The following is a 13,299-nucleotide window of genomic DNA, read 5'->3' as shown; positions in this document are numbered from 1 at the left end:
AGTGAAGTGCGAGACGCTAACTAGAGTAGTAGAATTTTATAATGTTATAGTAATACTAGTTATTAATTGTCATTTTTTTGCCTCACTAGTAACATGTCATTCTACTAATATGCCAAAGTTATCCTACTAGTGAGGACAAATAGTGTACATGGACCTTGAGCTTTATCAAAGCCCTTTGAGCACTTATTCCATATCCTTGCTTGTGTCCATGTACTACTACACTCGTTTTTCCACACTAGTAAGACAATGCAGTGCACTAGTACAATTATTTTTTTAATCTGTTTTTTTCCACTACTGCTTTCCACTTTGGTATGACATTACTGTGCACTAGTAGAATGACTAGGGAGCACTAGTATTTTTGAAGAACTGCACTGAATCCTTCCGAACGCTGTTCCAAACTCTTTCAAATGAGGAAAGCAACACACTGTATTAGAAATGCAAAAGTACGACACCAGAAGCCTTTGAACAGTTGTGAAAGTTGTCTTTCTTTATTGTCTCTGAAACACTGCTGAGTTAAAAGCTGAAAAGTAAGGCACTGCCCACCCATTATCAAAAATATATTACCCTCTCACAAATAAATATGCTCGCTATCAACTCCTACGGCCCAGCCTTAGTGGTCAATAAATTGTAAAATATTTTTTTTCAAATATAGCTAAGGACAACTTTCCCATCCATAAAAATGTTACATGCCGTGATGTAACATTGTCATTAAATGCAATCTTACATTCAATTACCAAAATATACTTAGATAAAATACTCTGCATGCATTGTTCATCTTCAACACAATTGTGCCACTTAAAAAAGGAGAGGTATAAAGTATGTAGATAAGAAAACCTCCATAAAGTAAAAGCGTAATAAGTGGATTGTGACAATGCCAACCGAGTAGAGCAGCGGTTCTCAAACTGGCATCGAAGGGACCCTGGAGGTCTGCGAGCCGTGGTTTGAGGGTCAGCGAAATAATTTGACAGAAATTATGTTGTAAATCACTGATGGTGTAGTACTACATTTGACTGATTTGGGTACAGGCAGTGTGGGTTCAGTAACGGTGTGAATGGTTGTAACTTTATGTGCCCTCCAACTGACTGGCGACCAGTTCAGGGTGTAGTCTGCCTTTAGCGCAAAGTCAACTGAGATAGGATCCAGTACACCGCGACCCTGAATGTTATAAGCGCTATTGAAAATAAATGGATGGATCGATTTCATGTAGTATCATTACGTACAGTACCTACATATAGGGACCGTTACAACAAACAAAATAAACCATTTACTTCTACCTTTGCGTTGCGCCAATTAAAAGCTCTAATATGATTGTGAAGGGATCATCCATCCATCCATCCATCCATCCATTTTCTGAGCCGCTTACCCTCACAAGGGTCGGGGAGTGCTGGAGCCTATCCCAGCTCTCTTCAGGCAGGAGGCGGGGTACACCCTGAACTGGTCGCCAGCCAATCGCAGGGCACATATAAACAAACAACCATTCGCACTCACATTCACACCTAGGGGCAATTTAGAGTCTTCATTTAACCTGCCCTGCATGTTTTGGGAATGTGGGAGGAAACCGGAGTACCCGGAGGAAACCCACGCAGGCACGGGGAGAACATGCAAACTCCACACAGGCGGGGCCGGGATTTGAACCCCGGTCCGCAGAACTGTGAGGCAGATGTGGAAAAAAAATACAATAAAAAAAATCCTCATTGGGCCTTTGCCACTCACCCCCCCCCCCCAAAAAAAAACTGACAAAAACAATGAATTGAAGCCCATTTTGAAATCACGTCGTCAGTCACAGTGTGATGATGGTGGGAGAGTGCAAGGAGTGATCCGATTGGTCGCCGCTGCTGCTACTGCGCCGGTGCGCCACACCGCAAGGCTGCGGGGCCTGGTGGGAGGCGTCCACGGGGGCCGAGGGGTACGTGAAAATCATGCTGGCCGTGAAGGGGGTGAAGGAGGGGGTGGACGTCAGGATGGGTGTGTGCAGGGACTCGGACTCTTGGCTGACTGCGAGGGTTAACGAGGAGGATGACGGTGATGTCTTGGTGGGGATGGTGATCTTGGGTTTGGCCTTTTCCACCTTTGCTGGCTGCTTCGCACGCGAGGGTCCGGGCGCACTGTAGTCCTTGGGCTCCATCTTGATGCCCGCCAAGGACGAGAGCGTGGCGTTGGCCTCGGAATCCGAGTCGGAGTCTTGGATTTTACAGATTGGACGGTGAGCCTCGAAGACCAGCTCCAGCTTCTCTTTCTGCTTTTGCAACTCTGCTATCTCCTTTTGTAAACGGGACTTTTCATCCTCGAGCTGCTCTGTCTCCTAAAGCACACGAAACAACAACCATGGACTTCGATTAGGATTTAAGGCCTGATTGAGCCCAATATACATTCGAATGCCCTTGAAAATCATACAATTCAGATTACAGTGTTGTGTTTTGGAATATAGAAAATGGCGCTCTGTAATATTTTACTTTGTAATCCCATATAGTAATGACATAACAGTTTGATTAATTTATTGCAGGTCCTTCTGGTGTGCGTGACTTGGCCACCAGGCGGCAGTATATAACAGTTATGCAAACAAAGAAGAGTTTCACTCAACTACTTTAAGTGACTCAGTGAACTGCAGTAATATGAGTATTTTTTTGCGGAGGGTAAAGAAAATATGTCTGTACAATATGTCACTATTGTTATAATGTCTGTCTACAAACATGTTTTGTTTTACTGTTTATGTTCAAATATCTGTTGCTTAAAGGGTTAGAACATTGTGACACTGATGCTATTTGTTAGTCTTTCCATTGTGTTTTGCATTGTTTGTTAGCATTACGCTAAGCAAACTTTATTACGGCAAAGCTATGCGGTTGTATTAAATGCACAGCATGTAATTCTCAGTTTCATGTTTAGGATGGAAGTAAACAAGCATAAAACAGCTTGAAACCAATTTTTTGAAGAAATGTTCACTATCTGCCACATTGTTGTGAATATCTCGAGAAACTCACAAGTGAGGTCACTCATATCGTAAGGCACCACTGTAATTGCCAAATGACGCCACAAGATGGTGGCAAAGTGCTACTTTTCTATTAGATAGGGCTGGTGCCTGTCCATATGAAACTCCTCAACTCACTTCAACATAGTTTCTTAACAGGAAGATGGTGCCATAGCAATACATATTCTTATATTAGACAGGGCTTTGGCCTGAGCACAAAAACAGAGAATAAATACAGTGCACCCCTGCAGATTCGCGGTTTGGCATTCTCAAATTCACCTATTAGGGAGGAGAGGATTTTCATTTAGTCAGGCCATAGATGGATAACAGCTAAGAATGTTCAAATGTTATTATTTGATTATGATTTTATTTTCTATGGACATTATTGTTTTAAATCAAGGTCAACTGGCAACCACAAAAGGACTGTGTTGGAAATAATCACTTTCACCTTTCTTTCAGAAAATGGATACTCACGTTTTGCAGCGTATCCGTCAGTTCCCGACGGCGATTGCGACATTTGGCCGCTGCCAGTTTGTTGCGCTCTCTCCTTATTCTCCGTCTGTCCAGCTCCTCATGAGACAACTGAAAACAAGAACAAGTATAAATTAGTAGCAAATACTTAACTGTACTAATAATTCCATCAAAAGTTAAAACCAAATTTGCTAACTTCAACTCAATGGATGCCCTGAAATGGATCGTGCTCACTAGTGCAACACTTGAACTTGTTATTTGCTGTTTCTGTGCTCAGGCCAAAGCCCTGTCTGATACAAAATAATTACTTTGGCGCCATTTTGTAGCCTAGTAATGGAGTGCACTTATATGGACACTTTATCCACACCATCACAGTGCTCAAAGTGCCTTACTGAGGCTCATATTCACCCATTTACACACACATTCATACACCAAAGAGCAGCTGCTGCCATGCAGGGTGTTGCCAGGCCCACTGAATCACTGGATGACCCGCTCTACCAACTGAGCCACAGCCGCCACGTGAGGGAAGACCTTCATTTAGTCAGACCATAGTCCTGTACAATAGCTGCCACCTTGTGGCATCTTTATGCAAAGACAAACCTTTTTAGTTGGGCATTCATGGATTCTAAGTCCGTCAATGGCACTGAATGAGTTAATGGATTTTTGCGGCAGGGTTCGGTATCTACATAGTATTTAAAAATGTAATGATATTTACAGCTTAAGCAAACTTTGGCGCCATTCTACACCCAAATGAGATGGCCTAGACAAAAATGTTTCTCATTTTAGCATCACCCATCTGTCTATCTAGTAAAGTGTTTTCCAGCCACTGTGCCGTGGTAAATTATGCAATTTCAATTAATTGGTCCAAAAAATATTATCCATTTATTAAAAATCATCTCTTTGTTTAACTATCTATACCAGTAACATACAGTGACCGGCCGGCCAATTAAATGCTCCTCCCCGAGATGGCACAAGGTACATAATTAACCTGTGTATCCACTTTAAGCGACATTTTGGTTTGCCGGTGTGCCTGAGATTGTTTTTAATGTAAACTATGTGCCTTGGTTCAAAAAAAGGTTGAGAAACACTGCCCCTAAAAAGACAATTCATTCATCTGAAGTATGACAATAAACTTAAATACGCCCAAATGATATGCAAAGAACTAATCTGTCTGTCTGTCTATCTATCTATCCATCTATCTTGCGTACTACTAGTTTTCTGGGGTTAGAATTAGTCATGTCTTATTGTGACGAAAGATGATTTTAAATGTGAAAGATACAAGCAGGCAGTAGTACAAATAAAATTCATCATGGCATCAGGTCATCATGACCCAGGAGAAAAACAAAACTGACAACCTAATTTATGAGTCATGGCAGAAAAAGGTTTCAAATGAGCGTGCTTTTGTGTCTGCGCTGCACCCCAACTAGGACCATCCAGCACTTGCAGCATAATGAAGAACTTTCTGCTTCGTCGTTCTTCTATTTCCCGCCCTTTTAAATGACTGATGAGTCATCCTCAGACCTGAACGGTGACTCAGGTGTGAGTCACGCTACGTGACTTGCGAGCCCAGCGGTGAGTCACCTACGAGTCCACTTCCTGTGCAATTTACACTACTAGAAAATAAATGTGGCAGTGGGGCAAAGGTACCCACACTCTATACTTATAGAAGTACAAATGATTTTGTAATAAAAGTAGAAGTACAGAATTCAACTCATGGGGGAGTGGTAAACATAAAACAGTACAGCCACTGAAATAGTAAAAATTAATTGTTACTGTAAAGTGAACAACTGAGAACTAAACTGGGCTAGCTCCATTTTTGTCATTTTATAGGAGATTGCTTTAAAATGTAATGGCTACAATGAAAAGAGTTGAGTGCAATAAAGTACTGCCCCCTATAAGTCAAAAATGGAACTAAACCTTGATTCAGACTAGTATTCCTCAGAAAACTGTCTTTTCTAGACTCATTTCTGCACTTGATTTATAAATTACCCAAATGGAGTTGGCCTCGTTCTCAGTGGCTCACTTTACAGTCAAATTTGTACTTTCATACTCAAGTATATTTAAGAGTCTGTACTTTTTTAGCTTTACTTAAAAACGAGTTGAATCAGTACCGGAATGACAACTGAAAGTATTTTACCTGCACGCCCCCCTTTTAATTGAATTAATTTATGATTATTTGTATGTTTTATGGTATGATTCTATTTTCTTTCTTGTCATTTTATGTAACTGTAAAGTACTTTCAACTGCCTTGCGCTCTACAAATAAACTTGCTTTGACGCGCCTCTATACAATACTCATTTTGATAACTTGGCACAATGAAAAAAAAACTTCTCTGGATAATTTCATGCAACAGATATTAGAGTTTTGTCAATAACTCGTGTCAAATTCTTTAATGCTCCCTGTTCCTCCTTGTCGCTGCTATGGCTATTTTTTATCGCCTTATCATAACATTTGTAACATTTTATTCATATAGCGCTTTTTAAAATACGAAAAAATGCTTGATCTCGATCAGCCAACCGAGTTCCCTAGCAGGGTTGACGTTTCATCTCTCTATTTATCCGCAAACGTTGAATAAAGGCAACTCTTGTTTGTTTCCGTGCAATTGCCTCGATTTAACATTTGCGGATTACCAGATGACTGACAATCTACACAGACATACTCACTCTAGTTCTCTAGTTGTTGTTGTTTTTTTTTATTAACGTTGTGTCATCATCCGCGGAGGTTGAAAATAAAGTAACAAGCTGATTTGGACAACGTAAGGAGTTGAAAGTATCTGTCTTCAAACTAAAAAGTCATAAGAAATATAAATACTCAAGTAAAGTACAGATGACGTCAAAATCTACTACAGTACGGTGACAAAGTATTTGTACTTTGTTACTTCCCATTGCAGAGGGGGTTCAACTGCTGAATCAGGTCATTATGATGCTGCGTTAAAGTTTTTTTTATGTGCAACTCTGCTATCAATGTTTGTTTATCATAAAGGGATCGTCTGACTCGGTCAATATTGTCTCAAAGTAAACTCGGGAGGAAATAAATAAACAGTGCGCGCCTGCCCATCAAAAAAAAATTAAAACTAAAAATCTAAATTCATCAGGTTCTGTCTGCACATATTTGTTGTGCAAGTCCAATTGGGACAGCGCAGATGTGTAAGTGTGAGTGTCACAGGATATTACACACTACTTTTGACACAGATTGATCCACAGTTGACTCATTTTCTGCCAAATTGACGCACATTACATCAGAAATATTTTCGCCTTACGTGTTCGTCGTTCCTCCGCCGCGTCGACCCCGTGACCGAGTTTGCGCCCGCTCTGATGACCCCCGGCCTGATGAAGTAGGAATGGGATGACGGCGGAGGAGGTGGCGGCGGAACCTGCGGGCGAGTCCTCGAGAGGGACGGGTAAGGAGGCACCGGGGATCGAGAAGGACCCGGCGGATGCATGAGGGAGGGCTGGACCAGCCACTGGAGGTCCTGGTTGGTCGTGATGGCGTTGAGGCTGGGCACGAACTGGCTGGAGCCGGCCATAGAGAACTTCTGTCAAAACGGGATGGAGTTAGTGGACCTGAATCAGGGATCCTTCATCATATCACTAAGAAATTAATGAAAATTAGAAGTACAGTACAGTAAAGCCCCACATATTTGCGCTTTGGAATTTGTGAATTTGCCAATTTGCAGAGTTTTGGGGCAAACCTATCTGCTATTTGCTGGAAAACTCATCGATTCCCTGCATTTGTGCTCAGGCCAAACCCATGTCTAATATAAAAATATTGCTTTGGTGCCATCTGCTGGCAACTTGATGCCTAGGAGCTATGTTGAAGTGAGGGGAGGAGCTTCATTTAGTCAGGCCATAGTCTTGTCTCGTAGCAAGCCAATATATGAGGTCTGAGTAAGCTTCAGATTTGCGTGAATAAATTGAAGGAAAAAAAAATAGAATTTGACATACCGTCATACCCTCGCGTGTGGGCAACGAGAGCTATTTATTTTGAATGCATGTCTGCTTATGACAAAACAATTTTTTTATATTTATGCTTGAATATAATACCTTTCCATTAAATGACCCTCAATGCCCAGTTAATTCCCATAAATTCATAAATTGGAGAGTTTCCAATTGGGAATACCACCAAAATTCCCATGGAAACTTAGTCGTAACTTTCGAGAAATTTAACAAAACATTTCCACCACTTTGCAACCCTATTATGAGCATTTGTTCGTAAAACTGCATGGAAGACTGTATTGGGCCCCAACACTGCCAAACAAAAATGTCACAAAAAGTGGATACAGTGTACCGGCCTACTTGCGGAAATACTGACCTTGTCGTGTCACAAATAGCGAAAATCTGCTAGTATTTGATTCCCCCACCCAAAAAGAAAAGGTTGATAATTGCCTACCACAAGGAGGCGGCTAAGCATTACTTTTGCCTCGTCGAAGCTCCTCAACTCTCTTCAACTTAGTTCAACGGGTTAATTATGTACCTTTTGCAATCTAGTGAAGGAGCATTGTGTTCCCTGTCATTAACGGCGCTGGCATAGATGAACAAACATACCATATAGGCATAAGCCTACCTGCTCTTGTGTAGCGGAAGTAGTGGTGCTTTCCAGGGAAGCAGCATTTGACCCAGAAGCGCCGCCCGCGTACGCCGGGTTGCCTCTTCCGTGACCTCGGTACATCCTTTCTGTTGATATTTTTATTTATTTTTTTACAAATCAAATAAATGTTCCCAGGCTAGCTGGAGATGATAGTGTCCGCGCGAGGTTTCAAAAAAGTAACTTTCTGATTCAAAGTGACAGCGAAGCCACTCTATGGAGGGGAGGCAAGTCGGTCGAGTCCAAGCAGCGACGAATCCGAGGGGTGGAGAAGAAGCAATAAACGTCTTATTTTGTCTCCTGTGGTCCTTAAACGTCTAGAAACTACTGTCGGTGTGTCATATGCTGCTTAGTCACTCACCTAGAAATCATAGTCTGCAGATGATTGCGTCGTTGTAAACTCTTAAAGCGGCACTTTAGTTTCGCCTCGCCCCTCCCCGTTTACGGGAAAACGTGCGGTCTGGAATCTCTCGCGGAACTCACACGTGACGTGACGTCATTTGCCTAATATGGTGAGAATTTCCTACAGCCGGGATACTTGAAGGCGCCTTCGTTAAGACCTCATATATTGGCTTCCCTCATGGCCACAGAGACCGCCATTAATGCATTTTCGTGTCTAGTTATGCATAGTTCTGTCTGAAATTAGTATATTAACAGTGTGGAAAAGAAAACGTACTCTGTCAGTGAGTAAGTTTTAGTTTTGGGTGAGTAACTGAAACAGTTCATGTCCAATATACCATATTTCTACGGGAAGTGTTTATGTATATGTATATTCATACATTTACCGAAAAAGCCCTCCAATAACCTGGCTCTGTCCTACCTCAAAGACTTGCTCCACCACCACTCTCCTTCTCGTGCCCGAATCGGAATGGAAGAAACCACCGAATATTGATTTATTTATGTATTTATTTATCGGCTTTCTAAAAAAAAGTGGTTCATAAACATTTATTATTATTATTATTGCATAAAATATGACATATTAAACAGTTCAACAAAAAGTTCAGTTGTGTAATTCTACAATTGTATTTATTTATTTATTTACAATTTTGACACTTGCAGCTCGTGGGTCTTTTCAACTTTGCCATTAATCGCTATTGTATGAATGTGTTATCTGCTTTGTTTTGTTGTATTCTATTCGACTCAGCTCAACTCAATTTTATTTATACGGCCCCTTTAACCCTAACCCCCTTTCAGAACAACCACAGCTGAAACAAAGTGCTGTACATACAAATCGAACATAAGACATTTGAACAGAGCATCATTTCAAAACAATAAAACAATAAAGCTAAACCATTAAAAATATAGTAATGGGCTGATTCCAATGTGCAAAGACATGTTTCATAAGGTAAACTGTTGCAACACTGATGCCCTAAAGACATAATTAAATATTTAACACAGCACAGTAGAGGGGTGGAATTGTGTGGTTATAATGCAAAGATGCATCATTTATTAAGTATCCTTTTTTATCACGCTGTGATAATGTGGAGGTTGCATACCGGGTCAATTATGAAACTCAGGATAGAGGGTGTGGAGGCTTTTTTTTTTTTTTTTTAGAGAGTCACTCTCTCTTGGCAAACCACATAAATGCGCACACACACCTGTAGAGATGAGTCAGCCTGTTGCCACAAAAGCTGCCATATTACATTGCTTATTCAGTGATTTTTTTTTCGTACTAATGAATACGACAGTTAAACCCTATGGAAAAAAAAAAACAAAATAAAAAAAAGGAAACGCTATATGCTGTGAATTCAATAAGCTTACTGTACTTACTGTCACAACAGCTGCTGAGTTTGCGGTTCCCCAGAGGACACGCAGAGTTCCCGGCACGGGGCTGAGTTGTCCTGGCTGTTGACTGCTGCACCAGCGTCTCATGTTACTGCTGATCACTGGTGGCCGGTTATAACCATTCTTATATTAAATCCATGAAATTTAACTTATTCCCAACAGTAGTAGCATTTCTCTTGGCTCTTTTGCTTCCAGTACAAGCATGTGGATGTTGTTGTTGTTGTTTTTGTCCAATCAGATTTCATTCTCAATCTGTTGCCATGTTTATCTAATCCGCCCAGGGCCTTCACAATCAGTAGTGCTGGCCCATGGAACAGCAACTATATTTACAATTAAACTGTTTCTTTAGGCAGTTATATTTCAAATTTGTCCTCACAAGGCCAGAGCGCTAGCGCTTGATGATGTCAGCATTTTTCTGTCTTCGAATTGGTTGGTCAGAGCAAAACTTGTTACAGTCAAGTGGGACTCGCAAAACACATCTGTAGCAGTCTGCATACATTAATACTGTGGTAAGTTTAATTCATTCAGTAGCCATGCTTGTAACTCAAAACACTTGTATATCAAATCATCTTTCCCAGTTGAAATGAATGGAAATGACAATAATCTGTTCCCACCCCAGCCAAAACCAACCAAACAAACAAACAAACAAAAACAGTGTTAATGTGTTTTTTTAATCATGAAAACAGCACTCTAAAATATAATACTTTACAAAACATATAGAGTAGTAGCACAATTCAAGAGAATACAAATAACTAAACAGTTTACATCATGATTTAATGCTGCAATTAATTTCACTGTTCTGCTCTTTCTGTTGTGCCTCTTCTACTACTACTACTAATACTACTGAATGAGTTAGAAACAATACGTCTGTGGCTGTGTGTATTGTTATACTATCTTTCTACATGTGTTGCTCCACTGTTTACATAAAAACATCTGTTGCTTATAGGATTCTAAAGCCGCAACTATCGATGCTAACCACTAGCATGTCAACGGCATTTTCCATTATATTTTAGCATTAAGCTAAGCGGCCGTTCCTAAGGCAAAGCCATGCGGTTGTTTACAATACACAACATGTAATTGATGTTTAGTTTGATGTTTAGTTCAACCGGCAGCGGCATTAAACGGCTTGAAGCCTTTCACTTTTGGTCAAACTGCTGCTTGTTGTGAAGTGAGCTGGGCTCATTGCCACCATACAGCACTCATATCTCAAATTTGCACTCAGAGGTCAAAGCAAGTAAAAATGACTCAAAAACCCCAAAGTGAGGTCACTCGTATCACAAGGTATCACTGTGATTTGGTATGGTTTCTGTAATTGTGAGGTGATAATGTGGTATTAAGAATAGGACTGAGTCAGGTAAGTCCCCACTAAAGGACCACGTACCAAATGAGAGTATAACTGATACTTGTCCAGGCTGAGAATTACTCGTGAAGGAACAGAGGCAAATAGAAAGTGCATTGTCTGTACTGTATTACAGCATGAGTCTCTGTGTGGTCACGTGAGTGTTAAAGTCAACAGTCAACAGTACACAGACTTTGTACAGGCACTGACGGGGTGCTCATTGATCCGTTTTACTGTCAAGTGTCCCGTTTCAGAACACCACCCCGTAATAATGAGGATACATTTACAGGAAGTGGGTGTTTTCCTAGGGTATGCCATCAGTGTGTGCTAAAGGCGAGTGTCACATGACTCAAGCTGCTGGTATGTGATGATGACATGCGCCATGTCTCCTCATTTTACATGCCAGGACATGTGACCTTTTCACCCAATTAGCTCAACTCGCTACTTGCCACTTTTGGCCGACTAGTACGCAATTAAACCTTACTAGTAAACTACGGTGCTGCACTAGTAACACTACTAGGCCTGTGTCACACACGAGTAGCCTACTCATCAAGGATATTGAAAAAATGCTCAAATGGCTTTTCATAAAACGATTTTCAACATTTATTCAATATCTAGCTTTATGTCCATGTACTAGTACGCTCTTTAGCCTCATTAGGAAGATAATTAACGTGACTAGTATAGTGGCTACAGGTGCGGGATCAGATCAACTGTGTCTTATAAGCAATGTTTTTTTCCCACTACAACTTCCACTTTTGGCCTACTAGTACGCAATTAAACCTTACTACTAAATTACTGTGCTGCACTAATAACACTAGTCACGCACTAGTAGCCTTCTTATGAAGAATCCTTGATATCCAGCCTAAGGGCCATGTACTAGTACAGTCTTTTTCCTCAGTGGTTGACAACTTTGGCATATTAGTAGGACAACTGAATGTTACTAGTGAGGCAAAACTGAAATGGTTGACATCCTGCTACTAGTACAACTAGTGACATTATAAAGTTTTACTAGTTAACATCTTGCACTTCACTAGTAGTACTAGTAGTGCACAGATGTCAACTGGTGCACAGTTTTGCCTTACTAATAAAATATGGTTGTCCTACTAGTCCGCCAAAGTTGTCATACTAGTGTGCAGACATCGTGGAATGCAGGAGTGAAAAACATTACTGGTAAGACACACTTGGTCTACTAGTGTGCCCTTGTCATTCTACTCATGGGCTGAATTGTCTTTCAGTAACATGTAGTTGGCATGGAGCACTTCACTAATAGGACTAGTAGCCCACATATGTCAAATAGTGCAGTTTTGCCTCACTAGTAATATGTAGTTGTCTTACTAGTCAAACAATTTGGTCCGAGTGTATGTTTTATGTTCTTCTACTGGATTGAGATCATGGATGAGTATTTCAGTGGATTTTGATCTGCTCACTTTCCCTCCAAAAGTGAAGGAAGTTAGGGATTCCATTGCAATTTACTCACCCGAAATTCACCATATTTATTCGATTACTCATACAAGGGAACCCACCCACACACATCCCATACAACACCCACACACACACACACACACACACACACACACATACATGCGCGCGCACACACGGGGAGTAACAGTAAACTGATGCCATCTACCATTAAACCTATTTGGTTTTGTAGTTGTAAATAACATGGGTGAATGTAGATATATAACATGGATATCTTACAAAGAAGTTTCGAAAACAAGCCTGCCCCAGGACAGCACTGAATGTCCCAGGCAGGCATTGGGTGTCTGGAGATTGTACTTTGCCTAATAACATGACAACTATGATAACATAATAAAACAAATGTGTAAAATATTACTGGGGTCCAAACAAAAGACTATATGAATTATTGTCAAAATTACACTTTCATTTGGACCCACTGTAAACATGATGCTGTTCAGGGTAAATGTTTTAAATACAACAATCACATTATAATTTATTATTTTTGTATGTCACAATAAAAAGTAAAGGTTTTAAATTCAAACTCATGTTTGTCACAGGCCACATCGTAGTTATTGATTCTCTGGGTGGGCTGTTATGGCTCTGAACCCATATGTACTGTATGTATAATCGCCTCTTATTATTATTCATTCATTCATTCATTCATTCATTCTTCCGTTCCGCTTATCCTCACTAGGGT

At 40.6% G+C, this 13,299-nt stretch overlaps 1 protein-coding gene across 2 annotated transcripts; it reads right to left on the bottom strand.

Moving 5' to 3' along the window:
• Positions 1 to 456: 456 nt before the first annotated feature.
• fosl1a (FOS like 1, AP-1 transcription factor subunit a) lies at positions 457 to 8,413 on the bottom strand. Of its 2 annotated transcripts, none has more exons than XM_061788192.1 (4): positions 8,000 to 8,413; positions 6,696 to 6,968; positions 3,440 to 3,547; positions 457 to 2,302 (listed from the first exon to the last, which is right to left on the bottom strand). In XM_061788192.1, exons 1-4 carry the CDS (start codon positions 8,102 to 8,104, stop codon positions 1,781 to 1,783), a joined length of 1,008 nt encoding a protein of 335 aa, XP_061644176.1. In that variant the 5' UTR covers positions 8,105 to 8,413; the 3' UTR covers positions 457 to 1,780. The 2 variants fall into 2 exon arrangements, with proteins under 2 accessions (XP_061644176.1, XP_061644175.1); XM_061788191.1 differs by having other exon boundaries at positions 6,696 to 6,971; positions 8,000 to 8,412.
• Between the last annotated feature and the right edge of the window lie 4,886 nt (positions 8,414 to 13,299).

The sequence above is a fragment of the Phyllopteryx taeniolatus genome, chromosome 10 (genome assembly GCF_024500385.1).
Source record: "Phyllopteryx taeniolatus isolate TA_2022b chromosome 10, UOR_Ptae_1.2, whole genome shotgun sequence".
Lineage (NCBI taxonomy): Eukaryota > Metazoa > Chordata > Actinopteri > Syngnathiformes > Syngnathidae > Phyllopteryx > Phyllopteryx taeniolatus.
This window is presented reverse-complemented; position numbering and strand designations above follow the sequence as displayed.